General features: G+C 43.1%; 2 protein-coding genes across 6 annotated transcripts in view; one reads left to right on the top strand and one right to left on the bottom strand.

The window, feature by feature from the left end:
• Nucleotides 1-17,201, bottom strand: part of LOC126356008 (uncharacterized) — a 552,676-nt gene that overhangs the window by 276,648 nt on the left and 258,827 nt on the right. For 3 of the 5 annotated variants that reach the window (XM_050006655.1, XM_050006656.1, XM_050006657.1), the window contains exon 2: nucleotides 1,047-1,143. In XM_050006655.1, coding sequence (XP_049862612.1) covers nucleotides 1,047-1,143 — 97 coding nt within the window. Of the gene's footprint in view, nucleotides 1-1,046; nucleotides 1,163-17,201 lie in introns of all 5 variants that reach the window. The other 2 variants (XM_050006654.1, XM_050006653.1) reach the window with 1 other exon arrangement.
• Nucleotides 14,836-17,201, top strand: part of LOC126356007 (D-glucuronyl C5-epimerase B) — a 386,275-nt gene continuing 383,909 nt past the window's right edge. The window contains exon 1 of the mRNA XM_050006652.1: nucleotides 14,836-15,016. The gene's annotated coding sequence lies outside the window, so the exon portion shown is untranslated. The remainder of the gene's footprint in view (nucleotides 15,017-17,201) is intronic.

The raw sequence follows: 17,201 nt of genomic DNA, 5'->3' as shown, positions 1-17,201 counted from the left end.
GTACAAAAACAATTAGCTTAACCCTTTCCTTTACACAGGGGCACAAAAACTAGAGGGCGTTAGCTATTCAGTATGACGTAATGTAACATTTGATATAGTGATATTTTGAAACTTGTGCTTCCAGACAAAACAATATTTTATTTTAATTCCCATTTGAATTCCCCTTGTTTTCATGTATAAAATCATTTTGGCTTAACCCCTTATTTTGCATAAAGGCAATAAATGAGAGTATTGGCTATCCAGTATGACGTAAACCGAGGCTAGCTATATAGATTTATGAACAGCGACCTCACCAGGACGAATGTTTGTACATAGCTACGTTAGATTGGAATATGTGTCATTATAATCAGGTTCAGTCTACACGATTACTTATAAAAGTATGTAATTGTGGAATTGTAATTATGTACAACTGTGGCTTGGCGTATGATTAATGTGCTGTTTCTATGTTTGATTATTGTATTATTTGTGTTCATAGGGCATTTTCAGTTGAAATCTAGATCTGCATTGCAGTAAAGAAGTCAGATAACGTTCGACTGATTCTGACCTCCTTTCTGCCCTGGATTACACCACGGTCGTGTGCAAAATCAGTCCCATGAAATTGAAGATGATAAAATGGTGTTTTCATTTGGAACATATTTATCGGACAACAAAATCAATTTCCTACAGAGACGCGAATGGCATATGAAAAGAAGTTTCGAATCAATAATCACTTAGTTTGTTATCCGAAGCCAATGTATTGTTTTGTCAAAATCTTATACCTTCATACTTTGCACTTTGACATAATTATTCGCATAAAGAAAAGTTCGAAACTTTTTCGCGAGCCGTTCTCAACTACAAAGTAAACTATAACGTTCAGTAGACTCTTCCTGAACACTGAAGAAGGACGGTTTTTTTACTGTCGTAATTTCAGGGAACAGGCCTCGAGTCTCGTAAGAGTGCCAGGCCTGGAAATAATATCTTGTCGGAGGATCGCTTTTGAATGCGAGCCACCGGAGTGCTTGGCTCAGCTATGCGTGATCCCTGCGTTTGCTCAGGCGGGCACTGACCTCTGACGATGAGCTCCTCGAAGCTGCTGACCACCAGTCCTTTCCGGATGTTTCTCCAGCTGTCCCATATCTTGAAGGGCCTCTTGCCTCGTGCTTCCTGCAACAAAATCGACATACTGTATATCACTAGTTTCGTACTGAAATTGGGGCCGACTGTGCACTTTGATTTACAATTGATATGAAAAAAATGAAAAAGATAGAGTAACAGAAAGAGAGGGGACAATATACAAGCAGAGGAAAGTACAAAGTGAGGAAACAGAGTGAGTGTGTGTGTGTGTGTGTGTGTGTGTGTGTGTGTGTGTGAGTGAGAGAGAGAGAGAGAGAGAGAGAGAGAGAGAGAGAGAGAGAGAGAGAGGGGGGGGGGGGGAGGGAGGGAGTGAGAAGGGAAATGTAGATGGAGATGCTGAGGGACGAATGATAGATTGCAACGGAAAATTTTTCGACATACGTTGCAGAGATAGTACTGTAAGGAACTGCAAGCAAAAGTGTTCCGTAATGAAGCCTGGCATTATTTTGCAGGATATGGTTTATTAAATACAAATTTCTTTAAAGTAAAGAAACTTTTAATGCCTAGACTGCAATTTTCCTGTCGCAATTAATGTACGATTATTGGTTTCGGTTGCTACCTGAAACCATCTTCAGATCGTTCAAAATGTGAAAAACCGATGATTATTCATTGCAAAGCATGTTATCTGTAGTCATGTAATAACATGCATTGTAAATACCAAGACAATACGGCCGGTCGTTATGGCCGAGCGGTTCTAGGTGCTTCAGTCCGGAGCCGCGCGACTGCTACGGTCACAGGTTCGAATTCTGCCTCGGGCATGGATGTGTGTAACGTCCTTAGGTTAGTTGGGTTTAACTAGTTCTACGTTCTATGGGACTGATGACCTCAGATGTTAATTCCCATAGTGCTCCGAGCCATTTGAACCAAGACAATAGTTTAAAAACATTACCGTGAGCAAGGCAGGTGGTGGACCATAATCTCGTAGGATGGCGGTAATATAGGAAACTTTCCAGCTGTTAATTTTGACCTATCTCGTCAGGTTTGTGGGACTGAAGCATTTTCATATTATTCTTCAACTTGTGCACATTTTATGAAGATGACATCTTCGTAGGCATGCAGGATCATTCTTAGGTAATCGAGGCTACGGAACAGCTGACAATTTTTGCAACTAGTGGATATACTGTTCACACGATAATACCTGTTATACTATTGCAAATAATGAGCTTTTGATGCAGCTTTTAGTCAAGCAACTGGTCATTTTTCTGTGTTGTTGTCATCCTGCAACTGGACATTTTCCTATGTTGTTGTCACCCTGCAAGATTAGGTAAAGATGGAAGTGCGATTCTTCACTTCCAATGAATCACTTAACGTGCACACTTATTTCGAGCATGAGCAAAGAATGTAGTATTGGCATCACTGACACAACTAAAAATAAATACGATTCCCTGAATTTCATTTCAAGAAAATTGGACATGACTGACAGGTCCTTTTTTTTCGGCGCATTATTTGTTTGTCAATCGAAAGCGAGGAAAATTTCCTAGGATAAGATCATTGCATTTTGAATCCATTCTTCAACGCAATGAATTTAGTGTTCACGAGGATATGTATGTGTATTATCGAAACAATTCAGACTTATTTAATTTCATCGCAATATTTAGTATTTTATGATTCTTACCTCTATAGTATTTAGCGCAGTAAATGTCATAAAATTATTTAAAAAAATGGTTCAAATGGCCCTGAGCACTATGGGACTTAACATCCATGGTCATCAGTCCCCTAGAACTTAGAACTACTTAAACCTAACTAACCTAAAGACATCACACACATCCATGCCCGAGGCAGGATTCGAACCTGCGACCGTAGCAGTCGCGCGGTTCCGGACTGCGCGCCTAGAACCGCGAGACCACTGCGGCCGGCGAAAATTATTTGAGAATAATGAAAACTGTAACAGCTAATCGGTTTCCTAAATGAATGCGATTGTAACATAAATTATTATTTGATAATTAACTGGCAATGTAATCGCGACGTAGGGGGTTTCTTTATTTTCATAAACTGGCAGAAAGAGAATTCCGTGACAAGTGCGGTTTAACGTGAATGTAAATGACGTATGGGCGAAGGCTATTATTGCAGCTTTAATCTCGCGAAGTATAAGTGAAGTGTGTTTTAAAAAGATTTATCCGAAATTACAACACTATACGGTCTACAAGATGTAGGTAGAAACTTGGGGTGAAATATAGCTTATATATCGGAACTAAAATTACATTGACTCCAGTTATAAGTCGCTGGTTCATGTGATTGCCGGTAAGTGTCTCCCTAGTGCAGCTATCTCGCTAGCTAACACTAGCTATACATCCGTAGATCACTTTTACAAGAATATTGGACATGTTTTGTTATTACAATTTAAGGATAACAAAAATAACGTAATTCGCATATACAGATATTTACATAGTCATAGGTGTGGTTTGACAAGGATGGAACAGGTAGTCGGCCGTGACCTTATACTAAGAACACTCACGGTATTTATCTGTAGTTATTTAGGGAAACCATGTAAACCTACATCAGACTAGCTGGATGAACAATAGAGCTTCCACCCTCCCGAATACAAAGCGAGTCTGTTTAAAACAGTACAACACTACCTCATTCTATTTATTCCTAATGTATGATATTATATTACGAGGAAGTTATCTGATAATGAAAAAACTGGTGCTACTGTGTTCAGTCATTTTTCTCTCCAGTGGCTGTCCGGCCTATGTGGCCGTGTGGTTCTAGGCGCTTCAGTCTGGAACCACGTGACCGCTAAGGTCGCAGGTTCGAATCATGCCTCGGGCATGGATGTGTGTGATGTCCTTAGGTTAGTTAGGTTTAAGTAGTTCTAAGTTCTAGGGTACTGAAGACCACAGATGTTAAGTCCCATAGTGCTCATAGCCATTTGAACCATTTTTTGAACCCAGTAGCTGCAAACACTATCCAAAAATTACAAAGTTAAAATTAAAACAGTGTTGAACGCAATAGACTACACTGAAATGTACAGGGTGTTTCAAAAATGACCGGTATATTTGAAACGGCAATACAAACTAAACGAGCAGCGATAGAAATACACCGTTTGTTGCAATATGCTTGGGACAACAGTACATATTCAGGCAGGCAAACTTTCGAAATTACAGCAGTTACAATTGTCAACAACAGATGGCGATGCGGTCTGGGAAACTCTATAGTACGATATTTTCCACATATCCACCATGCGTAGCAATAATATGGCGTAGTCTCTGAATGAAATTACCCGAAACCTTTGACAACGTGTCTGGCGGAATGGCTTCACATGCAGATGAGATGTACTGCTTCAGCTGTTCAATTGTTTCTGGATTCTGGCGGTACACCTGGTCTTTCAAGTGTCCCCACATAAAGAAGTCACAGGGGTTCATGTCTGGCGAATAGGGAGGCCAATCCACGCCGCCTCCTGTATGCTTCGGATAGCCCAAAGCAATCACACGATCATCGAAATATTCATTCAGGAAATTAAAGACGTCGGCCGTGCGATGTGGCCGGGCACCATCTTGCATAAACCACGAGGTGTTCGCAGTGTCGTCTAAGGCAGTTTGTACCGCCACAAATTCACGAAGAATGTCCAGATAGCGTGATGCAGTAATCGTTTCGGATCTGAAAAATGGGCCAATGATTCGTTTGGAAGAAATGGCGGCCCAGACCAGTACTTTTTGAGGATGCAGGGACGATGGGACTGCAACATGGGGCTTTTCGTTTCCCCCATGCGCCAGTTCTGTTTATTGACGAAGCCGTCCAGGTAAAAATAAGCTTCGTCAGTAAACCAAAGCTGCCCACATGCATATCGCCGTCATCAATCCTTTGCACTGTATCGTTAGCGAATGTCTCTCGTGCAGCAATGGTAGCGGCGCTGAGGGGTTGCCGCGTTTGAATTTTGTATGGATAGAGGTGTAAACTCTGGCGCATGAGACGATACGTTGACGTTGGCGTCATTTGGACCGCAGCTGCAACACGGCGAACGGAAACCCGAGGCCGCTGTTGGATCACCTGCTGCACTAGCTGCGCGTTGCCCTCTGTGGTTGCCGTACGCGGTCGCCCTACCTTTCCAGCACGTTCATCCGTCACGTTCCCAGTCCATTGAAATTTTTCAAACAGATCCTTTATTGTATCGCTTTTCGGTCCTTTGGTTACATTAAACCTCCGTTGAAAACTTCGTCGTGTTGCAACAACACTGTGTTCTAGGCGGTGGAATTCCAACACCAGAAAAATCCTCTGTTCTAAGGATTAAACCATGTTGTCCACAGCACACTTCCACGTTGTGAACAGCACACGCTTACAGCAGAAAGACGACGTACAGAATGGCGCATCCACAGACTGCGTTGTCTTCTATATCTTTCACATCACTTGCAGCGCCATCTGTTGTTGAAAATTGTAACTACTGTAATTTCGAAAGTTTGTCCGCCTGAAAATGTACTGTTGTCCCAAGCATATTGCAACAAACGGTGTATTTCTATCGCTGCTCGTTTAGTTTTTATTGCCGTTTCAAATATACCGGTCATTTTTGAAACACCCTGTAAGTAAAATATAGGAAAATCCAGTAATTTCAGTTGGTGTAAGGTACATAAAATACAGTGATCAGTCAAAACATTATGACCACCTACCTACTGTACATATAAACCTAGGCACTGGCAGCGTCACCTGGTTAGGAATGACTGCTAGTTAGACGCATGCAGGGTGCTTGTAGCATCAGTGAGCGTGCTGTCCGTGTGTAGAATGGGTAACGCGCGTACCTTATCTGAATTTGACCGAGGGCTGATGTGATGGCCCTGAGGCTCGGTACGAGCATTTCGGAAACACCACAACTTGATCGGTGTTCGAGGACTGCTGTGGTTGAGTTTATTCAACATATGGCCACACCAAGGTGAAATCACGTCCAGACGTCGTGGGTTTGGGCGGCCACCCATCATTACAGATGCCAGACGTCGTGGGCTGGGCCGACTAGGAAAACGGGACAGGTAGCGAACTGTGTCGGAACTAATATTAAAGTACAAGTGAGTCTGAACTCTCCTAACAACGGGCCTCCACAGCCGACGATCCATGCATGGGCCAATGATAACTCCACAACATCGGCAACTACGACTGAAATGGGCACAGGGCCATTGGCAATGGACGTTGGCCCAGTTGCATGATCTGATGCAACGAGGGGGAACATTCACTTGGACACCCGTGGGTGCAGTGAGGCTCACTGACGGCCAAGAAGTATCGTACCACGTGCACCCCTTCATGATAATCATGTTTTCCGACGGCAGTAGCATTTTTCGACAAGATAATGTGCCGCGTCACAAAGCTAGCAGTTTGTGATGGAATGGTTCGAGGAACACAGTGGCGAGTTTCAATTGATGTGCTGCCCACCCCTACCTCCCTCCCAAATAGCCAGATCTGAGTCCAAACTAACACATCTGGGATGTGACTGAACATAGCGTCAGAGCTCATCGCCTCCCTCCGCGGAATTTACGGTTATTAGGTGACATCTGTGTGCAATGTGGTGGCAGCTCCTTCCAGCGACCAACCAAGGCCTCATTGCTTCCATGCCACGGCGCGTCGCCGCTGTCATCCGTGCGAGAGGTGGACAAAATGGTTCAAATGGCTCTGAGCACTATGGGACTCAACTGCTGTGGTCATTAGTCCCCTAGAACTTAGAACTACTTAAACCTAACTAACCTAAGGACATCACACACATCCATGCCCGAGGCAGGATTCGAACCTGCGACCGTAGCAGTCCCACGGTTCCGGACTGCGCGCCTAGAACCGCGAGACCACAGCGGCCGGCAGAGGTGGACAGATCAGACATAATGTTCTGGTTGATCAGTGTATGACAATATTAAAATCAATTATACCCATGATGGTAGGTGGTGGCAGTGAACGCAACAGGTATCGTGGGTGCATGAATGTCAACTGCTCATTAGGATAGCGGGGCTACGGGATAAGTACTGGATGCTCCACCGACAGCTTGTAGCATTACTCCAATAACAGCTAATCGGGCGTCCAATACGTAAAACGCGTTATTAAAGTATTATACACATAAAACAATTGTACGAGAGTTAATAAAAAAAGTTATATGACGTTACATAAATAGTTCCTATCTTTTTTTCTTTTACTTGTGCCGTTTTTCCCTCGGATAAGCATGGTCGGCATGGTTAATCGGATGTGGAAATGTTAGTTAAAGGGGTGGCCATATGCCCTTCCTGCCGCCACCCCGTACCCACCCGGGAAGGAATCAGTGTACCCCCAACTGTCTGCGACTAGCGTAATCCATGGACTAGTGCAAAAGTGTTCAGATGTCTGCGAGCCGTGTAACTGAGGCGGAACGTGGGAACAATCCCGGTATTCACCTAGGGGGAGGTGGAAAACCGCCTAAAAACCACATCCGTGCTGGCCCGCACACCGGCCCTCGTCGTTAATCCGCCAGGCGAATTCGACCCGGGGCCGGAGAGCCTACCCGAGTCCAGGAAGCAGCGCGTTAGCGCGCTCGGCTTACCTGGCGGGTGCATAAATAGTTGCTATATAAAGCAGTTAATCGAAATACATTTACCGATCGAGGTGACGCAGCGGTAAGCACACTGGACTCACATTCGGGAGGACGACGGTTCAAACCCGCGCCCAACCATCCTGATTTAGGTTTTCCGTTATTTCCCTAAATCTCTTCTCCGACCACTGTGGCCGAGCGGTTCTAGGTGCTTCAGTCCGAAACCGCGCTTTTGCTACGGTCGCAGATTCGAATCCTGCCTCGGGCATGGATGTGTGTGATGTCCTTATCTTGGTTAGGTTTAAGTAGTTCTAAGTCTAGGTGACTTATGACAACTGTGAAGTCCCATAGTGCTTAGAGCCATTTGAACAAATTTAAATCGCTTCAGACAAATTCCGGAATGGTGCTTTTGAAAGGGCACGGCCTAATTCCTTCCTCATCCTTCCCTAATCCGATGGGACCGATGACCTCCCTGTTTGGTTCCCTCACCCAAATCAACCAACCATCAAAATACATTTAAATAAACACAGGGGGATGTGCAGGAGAAGAATCAATTGTATTGGGTGAGAATACCTAGATTTCCCTCTATGAGCATTTGAAGGTAACTTGCAGAGCGTAATCATAACAAAGACAGAGCTATGTGACGCCGTAGGTTTCCCTGGAGATGGCGTGAAGATATCGAAATGCATCATCCAGGGCTGGTGGAAGGCTATGTCAGAGATGGGACAGCAGTTGGCGGCCACGGTGTCAAGGAACTGTTCCTCTGGAAGACGACGGCTTCGCGCCCTCCCATCAGCATGATGAGGAAGGTGTCGGGATTCATCAGACGAGCAACGCTCTGCCAATGCGCCAACGTCCTGTGCTCGCGGTCACGTGCCCATTTCAGTCGTAGTTGCCGATGTCGTGCAGACAAGAGAAACTGTTGATGTACAAAAGGCCTCTGAAGAACGCTGTGAAGTAACTATCATGGTGACTGGGGACAGAACAGTATAATATTAGGTATAAAGCAGTATATTACGTAGAAATTAGAAAAGATATGACGGCCGGAGACAGAAGTGGTTGTAATATTAGGTATAAGCAGTATATTATGTGGAAATTAGCAGTGTCGATCGGTAGATTGCCGTAAGAGCACCAGGGAGATGTAAAAATAGGTGAAATGTCACAAGTCATAAAACAACAGGTCCAAATATTAAAATAATATGAAGTGCCATTTTCGTCTTCCGCCAGCACTGGATGGTGCAAATCGATACCATCACGCAATCTTCGTGGAAACCAACGGCGTCTCATAGCTCTATCTTTGCTATAATTATGTTCTACGAGTTACCTCCAAATGCCCATTGAGGGCAATCTACGTACTCATAGCCGATTACAATTCATTGCTCTCCTGTACATTCTTCTGTATTTAAATGTATTTCAACTAACTGCTTTATATAGCAACTATTTACGTGATGTTATATAAGTTTTTTGTTGATTTGTGTACAACTATTTTATGTGTACATTATTTCAATAACGCTTTTTATGTACTGTGTGTATGATTGGCTGTTATTGACGTAATGCGGTAAGTGGTGGGCGGAGTATCCAGTGCTTAACTCATAGCCCCTGTAAAATGGTTCAAATAGCTTTGAGCACTATGGGACTTAACATCTGAGGTCAACAGTCCCCTAAAACTTAGAACTACTTAAACCTAAATAACCTAAGGACATCACACAAGTGCATGCCCGAGGCAGGATTCGAACCTGCGACCGTAGCGGTCGCGCGGTTCCAGACTGAAGCGCCTAGAACCGCTCGGCCACCAAGGCTGGCCATAGCCCCCCCTATCCTGGTCAGCAGTTGTCGTTCGTCCATTCACGATACCTATTCCGTTCACCGCCACCACATGCCGTCATGGCTATAACTTATTTAAATTTTGATCTTATTGTATCTACCTTACATCAGCTGTTATTCCTTTAATCTACATTGCACTTACTTTTCAGTGCTTATGGTCTGAAGGTGGTCGCTATTTGACCGAAACAGGCTGCCGTTTTTTAATAAATGTTCTACTGCGATCTAGAATTTCTTTAAATTCAGTACCGCCATTAGACTGTTGTTTATTTGCAGTGTTACAGTTACACTCACACAATCATGATTTCGGCTTCAAATACATCAGTATGCCATCTTAGGCACTGTATAACACTTAAAGCACCTGATAATAACACTTTGGAGCCGAAATCATTATTGTGTAAGTGTAAATGTAACACTGCAAATAAACAACAGTCTAATGGCGCGACTGACTGAAAAGAAATATATTATGATTGTGGCCCCGCATCATGGAAAAAAATTATTAAGCGATCTAGAATGTTTTAATTTTAATTTTAAAATGTTCAGTTAAGATCATTGTTTCCTTCTGCACGAAAATACTTTCAAAAACATATAACATTGTTACATAACATTGCACACATTATCAGCTGATGTCACAACCACAGCGATGTTGCCCGATTTCCAAATTACGTACCGCGACTTCTTATTTACTAGGTACAGAAACTAAACGTCATCCAGAAAATAAAACGAAGGGTAAAACATAGTTGAAAGTGTTATGTGAAATGATGTATTTTATTGTGTGCTCGTTCACTGTGCAATTGCGAGAAAATGAAGAAAATGTCATTTTTGAATAGGATGCCGGAACAACGCAGTGGAACGCAGATGAATTACCTCCACGATGGATCGGCAGTGAGGCGCGTACTGTTCTCGCATTACACCAAGTCGCCTGTCACAGTCCGGTTTCAGGTGAGGATCTGTAAGAGGTGACAGCTATGTGTCTCACCTTCCAACAACTTCGGCGAACTGGGATGCCGCAAAGAACCGGCAGTGAATGCTGTAGCTCCACGCATAGGTAGAACTAGTAGAAGCGTCCGGATGATTGTCGTGAAGAGCACATTGAGCATTAGTGAATGGCAAATGAATGTTTTGATCCTAAACGTAACTCTAAGAAAAACCGAAGCTCGTATGTGCTTGTTTATAGAAGACAGGCCCTTGTAAAGTCCGACGGTCCTTACGGAATGAGAAACTCTTATGCTAAATGCGTAACTAAAAATTCACCTCAAGTTTATTGTTCAGTGAAGTCTCACGCAGAGACGCGCATTTTTTTCTTAAACTGAACTGACTATTAGTGCTTCTGCGAGATAAATGTTCATTCTCTCTAGGCAAAGTATGAACGTTTGAACAGACATCCCACGCCATGTGTTGGTAGTGCACGCACACAAAGACGATTTACTGGACGAATGATGTGTACAGGGTGTTAAACAATATAAAGTTTCAATATTTTGAGAGGTAGTAGTATGGATCAAAATAAGGAAAAACTGTACAGTAACCTTGGGCTCCAAAATGCGTACCTAAAATAGCCTTGAGCATGTCTTCATCTTCGCTACTGTGAAACACATATCTTCTCTTGTAAGCTCTTTGCAATCGGGAGACCAACTTACCAACGTACTGGACCTCCCAGAGCCACCCATTGTCCGTTAAATGTGTGTGTGCATGAGGTGTTGTCGGACATTACGGAGAAAATGTACTGGTGATCCATCATTCATGAACCACAGCTGCAACAGTTGTTGGAGTGGTGCATCTTCTACCAGGACAGGCAGGTCGTTTGCTAGGAATGTAAGGTCCTTTTAGTCTGGATATTTTTCAATATCAAGGGGATGGCTTTGACGGTTGCTTCCTTTTGCCAGGACATAACAGAAGGTCATGTCCGCCATTTCCCGTGTGGAATAATAGGCTTCTATTATGCTGGTAGACGCCAAGATAAAACTACAATGTAAAAACATTTTACAAACTTGCCAAACATGATTTACAGTAACAATATTAATAGTTGTTTACTGCACGCTGAATCTATGTGCAATAAAAGCGGAATCTGCCTTCATTTGTTCACTACATTTCATAGGTCGTTCGTAATAGCAAAGGGATTGCAGTACAAGCGATCTGTTTCATAGCGGCAAAAGTGACCAAGCACTAATAGCTCTTGAAGTGTGAATTTAGAGCCCATGTTTATTAGACCTTTGTCTTATTTTAGTCTGCACTACCACCTCTCAAAATATCAAATACTTTTTGTTAACACCGTGTATACAACGTATATAATAAATAGGGAAGATAAAGATATGAAATAACAAGAAATTATTGTTATGTATAGAATGTCTAACAACAGGTTTACCTAATATTAATTTTAACTCCGCACTAATTCATAGTCCAAAGAGCAGCACCGCATTCAATCAAGCCACTTACGTCATCATCATCATCATCATCACTGTCATTATCATCAGCAGCCGCCCCGTTTGTCATCATCTGCTGAATAAAGATCTCCTCGAGCGTTTTCCGAGGATTACGATGCTCGGCGGTAAGCATCCATGCTGGCCCTCAGTGTTTTCTGCCATCTGACCTCATCCTATTAGTTCATCACACCCGTCATACTTATCTCTCGCAATTCAGCAAAGAACTTCGTTGGTCCATATAACATCTGTTCGCCCGCCAACATGATCTTTTCCACATCATTTTCAGTACATTCACAATTACTTGTTTCTCCCCAGTCTGTTCCCTGATCGAGTCGTTTGTCGTTCAGTCTCTCCTAGCAACTCCCGAAATGCACCTCTACACTGCTGGCTGAGAAATCCTATTTTTTAAACGATTTCTGCATTAAGTCAAAACTGATAAAGCACCGACTGTAAATTTGCCATTTCAGACAAGTTAAAATCTTCACTTTCAAAACTCAATTTAATTTATCAGATACATCTCAGGTTATTACTACTGTTGTGTTTAGTTCCTTTGCTGCTGATCTATTTCCTAATACATCCAGTAGTTCTGGAACTTTTGTCGTAACAAACTGAGTCCTTAGGACCAGCATGCGTTCCAATCCCTCTTTTTCTTTCTAAGTAGGTAGACAATAAATGAAAGAAATGTTTTTTGTGCATTACATCACATTTTAAAAAGTCTGTTCAAGCGCATTAGACTATATAGTACTTTTTTTTCTAAAAAACCGAATAAATTTCACATTCGTGAGCAAGCAACATACGGGGTGTTCAAAAAGTCTCTCCGCAGTGTCGTATGATTGTTAGCCGCGCGTGCCTTATGCCGCAGTGAATATACCGAAATGAAACTCGGTGAAATAGAAGTTATTAATTTATTGAATATTCATTTTTACTTACAAACTTTCACGTTAAATGTTGAAAGTGTCCCCCCCCCCCCCCCTGTTTGAATATACAATTCAATTCGTCTAACCATGTTTCCAAATATGTCTCTTCTGTAACAGAAGCTGCGAAAGTGGTAATTGCAGTTTTCAATTCATCGATGGATTCTGGACAGTTTTTATAGACAGTTGCTTTCGCTGCACTCCAAAAGAAAAAGTCAGGTGGTGTTACGTCAGGCGATCGTTGGGGGCAAAGTCCCTGTGAAATTATGCGATCACCAAAAACATCAGCAAGCAGTGACGTTGAAACGCGAGCTGTATGCGCGGTTGCACCATCTCGTTGAAACAACCGTTCAGTATTTCACTTAACACAAGTTCTCCTATGAATGGGTACAGAATATCACTGCAGTGTCGTTGAGCATTTATTGTTTTATTGAAAAACCCAGGCAGGCGAACAATCATACGGCACGCGAGTCTAACAATCATACGGCACTGGGGAGAGACATTTTGAACACCAGTTATAATTGACCATGTGAAAAAACACGGATATTCCGCATTTAATCGACATATTTGATTTTTTTTGCCCGCAACTTCCTTCGCTTATACATATGTCTCTCTCTCTCTCTCTCTCTCTCTCTCTCTCTCACACACACACACACACACACACACATACACACAAACGCAAAATTGTACAGATATTTCATCCGTATCCCTAGCGAATTTCGACCTGCAGTTTCATCTGATTTCTGAGGAAATTTGTAACTCTGCCAGTAACTGATTACTGTTTTGAGGAAAATGATTGTCAATGACATCTGAATGACTTTAGAGAGAACATTTAATGTATCTGTGGTATTAAGCAGTGTGGCGTGATCTTTGGCTCCGAAACACGCTGACGAAATCACTCTTTCTCACGATGTAATTGACCTTTGAACAACCCAAATATCACAGGTCGAGCGTCTCACTTTTAAAGTATTCTACTCAACTTATGCAGGAAGAAAATACAAATATTTTATATAAATAAATGTGTGCACAAAATTTGGTCGGAATTGTACGAGGTACTCCTGAGTTATGCTTTCACGTCACCCATTTTCATCGCAGGGTTTCTAGCCCTCTCTTGCTGTCACAGTGAATTTTTGCAGACAACAAGTGATAAGTGATATTTTCTGAGAAGTTCCTTCAGAGGTTACAGAGATAGTGCTGATATGCCAGTGCCTTTGGCCCCTCTCCACCCCCAACCCCTCCCCCTCCTCCCTCTCCCCGCTACCTTCTACTCTAGAGGAGAACATCATAACTGTCACCGATAAATCTAGCGAGCGAGAAAACCATCGATATGATACTATGTCGGTCGTTATAGAATATTTTCTCTCACCCCTAGGGGTGTTTGGAGTACATCGCTTCCACCACACTTTTTCTGCAAATAATTATAAAGATAATGAGTCATGTACGTACAGAATCTGACTGAAAGTGCACCAGATGTAAACCTTCTTATCACCGCCTTTTTACGCCACTCCCTGTGGGTGTGACGTGCTTGTTAAACTCCACAGAAACCTTCGCAGGCATTCGCCAAGCAACTCAATAAAATTTCATTTCAGTCGAATGAATGGCCTAGGAATGCATAGAAAACGAGGAAACACTTTTATATATTATATTTGTAATATTTTGTTTTAGTTGTACTTTCATACTAAGGATATACTCAGTTTGATCGTTTTTCGGCTTTTTTGTCTGCCAAAAGTAGAACCCGGTTTCACAGCTTGGGACCAAGTCGACATCAACATAATTAGCTTCTATTGATGGAAGCATCTTGTAAATGCAGTTTATCTTAAAATATGTCCCAGCAACAGTTCATAATATTTTACTAATAAGAGAAGCCAAAAACAGATCACAAAGCAAAGAATATTTACCGTAATTAATATGCCTTCAAGAAACTGGTTCGTTTCTCAGTAGCTTGTCAGTCGTTACTCAGTAGCTCCCGTGGTCGTTAGCGAGACTGCCCAGTCGTTTCTACTGAGGTTGTTTTTTCTTTTTACGACAAGGCCGTTGCTAGCGGGCTCTCAGCAGAGACAATGCGCATGCGTGTTCGCGTAGTGTATAGCGAGTGCGGAGCACAGAAGTGGCTCGCGCCTGCCAGCAGTCGTGGGCCAGAAGTGCAGTGAAGTGGCGGTCGTATATTTAGTACATGTTACACACACCGAGTCTGTTGTTGCGTCACGATCCGCAACTGACGGAGAACATCCGGATGCGTATCTTTTGCAGTGGCGACTTCTGCTTGAGAACACCAACTCCAGGTATGTCCGACACATGTTTGGCGTCACAGCTCTCCGCCAGAAACTCGCGTTTCTTAGCGCCACTATCCGCTGCAATGAATTACCCCCGATGACTACGAAGAAGCACCAAGACACGTTCATCATTGTCACGTGTCAGTAGGAAGACCAGCAAACTTCACGAGCAGACCTGTTGTTATGTATCATTGATATCTGATCATTGATAAGTGATTCATTCGTTTCCAAAGCTCCACATTTTCCAAAATATTACATGTGCAAGTATGACTGATGCGTGAATACAACGGTAAACTCGCCAAGTTTGCATTTTGCATTCTCCCAATGTTCTATGAGTGCCCCTGCGCTCACAGGACACACATACACGTAGGAGTGAAATTCGTTCCATACCTTGCGGAGAAACATCCTGTCAGCGGTCACCAGAACAGCTTTGACGCCTAATCTGAGGTGCTCCAGTGTTCTTGGCGGTGGGGTACAGGAACACGGTCCTTAATGCAGTTTCAAAGGAAAAAAGTCAAAAAAGACGTTAGGTCAAGAGACATGGGGGGGGGGGGGGGCGAAGGAAACAAATCCACAGCAACTTCACCACTACGACCAATCAAAAGAGGCGGGAGTTCTTCCTTTAGATAGCAATGAACATGGATGCCCCAATGAGGAGGAGTGCACTGTCTCGTTGGAATATAAAATTATCAGAATCATTAGCCAGTTGTGGCAACAGCTTCAATTATCAAGGTAAGAGGTGCCAGTCACAGCCTTCTTATAGAAGAAAAACGACTCACACAGCATCGTCTGTGACACTGCACGGGAAACACTAACCTTCGGCGAGTCTCGGTCGTGCGCCACAATTTACCTGTACATATTTGCAATGCCTCACACTCTTACATTGTGGTGATTAACCTTTACAGAAAAACAAAAGGTTTTTCGTCTCTGGATATCAGCTTGAAGCCGAAACGTTCATCATCAAGTGCTTCCTGCATTGTGAGGCAAAAATTTGAGGCACCGGGCAAAATCTTCCATTTTTAATTGTTGCACAAGTTGCCGACGGTATGGTTTGAAACGTAACCGCCGTCGCAAAATCTTCAACATTGTCTGCTGCGGTATTCCAAGCTCGTGGCTTGCGCGGACCGTTGATTATTTTTGGACTGCGTACGAAACTTTCCCTCGCCCTCTCCACGGTTACATCTGACACACTTAGTCGACCGGTGCTTTTCTGTTTATAGGGACAGGTAGTGTCCCTATTATTGTCGATATCAACGCACATTTCTGCGTTTACATGGCGATTCTTTTCCATAATTAGTTCTGAATGCACACTGCGCTGTTATAACGGATAAACATCTCGCATATTCCAACACACAAAACTCTCTCCTTGCTTTGTCGCTATTATGTCAAGACACTGCACTCGTAATGCATCGCAAACTCGGTGAGAATACTGTTCTATTAGAAAACAATGGAATCTTTTGTCGTAGTCCTGAATTGTACATTCCAGTACGACGGACAAAGTCCAGCCGTGTGATCATCTCTATTGCAACTTCCTCAACATCTTACACAGACTACGCATACTGCATTAGGGAAACACAGTCATTGCATTGTAACTTTTTTACCACTTATTTCGGACCCAGGCCACGTAAGTAGCATCACTACCATTTCTGCTTATTACCATGGAGTCATAAGATGATTTGAATATGTCACATAGCCGGCCGGTGTGGCCGAGCGGTTCTAGGCGCTTCAGTCTGGAACCGCGCGACCGCTACAGAAGAATGCTGAAGATTAGATGGGTAGATCACATAACTAATGAGGAAGTATTGAATAGGATTGGGGAGAAGAGAAATTTTTGGCACAACTTGACCAGGAGAAGGGATCGGTTGGTAGGACATGTTCTGAGGCATCAAGGGATCACCAATTTAGTATTGGGGGAGGGGGGGGGGGGGGCAGCGTGGAGGGTAAAAATCGTAGAGGGAGACCAACAGATGAATACACTAAGCAGATTCAGAAGGATGTAGGTTGCAGTAGGTACTGGGAGATGAAGAAGCTAGCACAGGATACGGTAGCATGGAGAGCTGCATCAAACCAGTCTCAGGACTGAAGACCACAACAACAACAACATTAGTCCATAGAGTCCGAACTATATGTCGATTATGATATTTCCATCGTCATGATGCCACAAACTCTTCTTTCTTGGAATAAACTAATCGGT

This window comes from Schistocerca gregaria, chromosome 3 (assembly GCF_023897955.1).
Source record: "Schistocerca gregaria isolate iqSchGreg1 chromosome 3, iqSchGreg1.2, whole genome shotgun sequence".
Lineage (NCBI taxonomy): Eukaryota > Metazoa > Arthropoda > Insecta > Orthoptera > Acrididae > Schistocerca > Schistocerca gregaria.
Note: the sequence above shows the minus strand (reverse complement) of the source record. Positions and strands in the feature narration are given on the sequence as shown.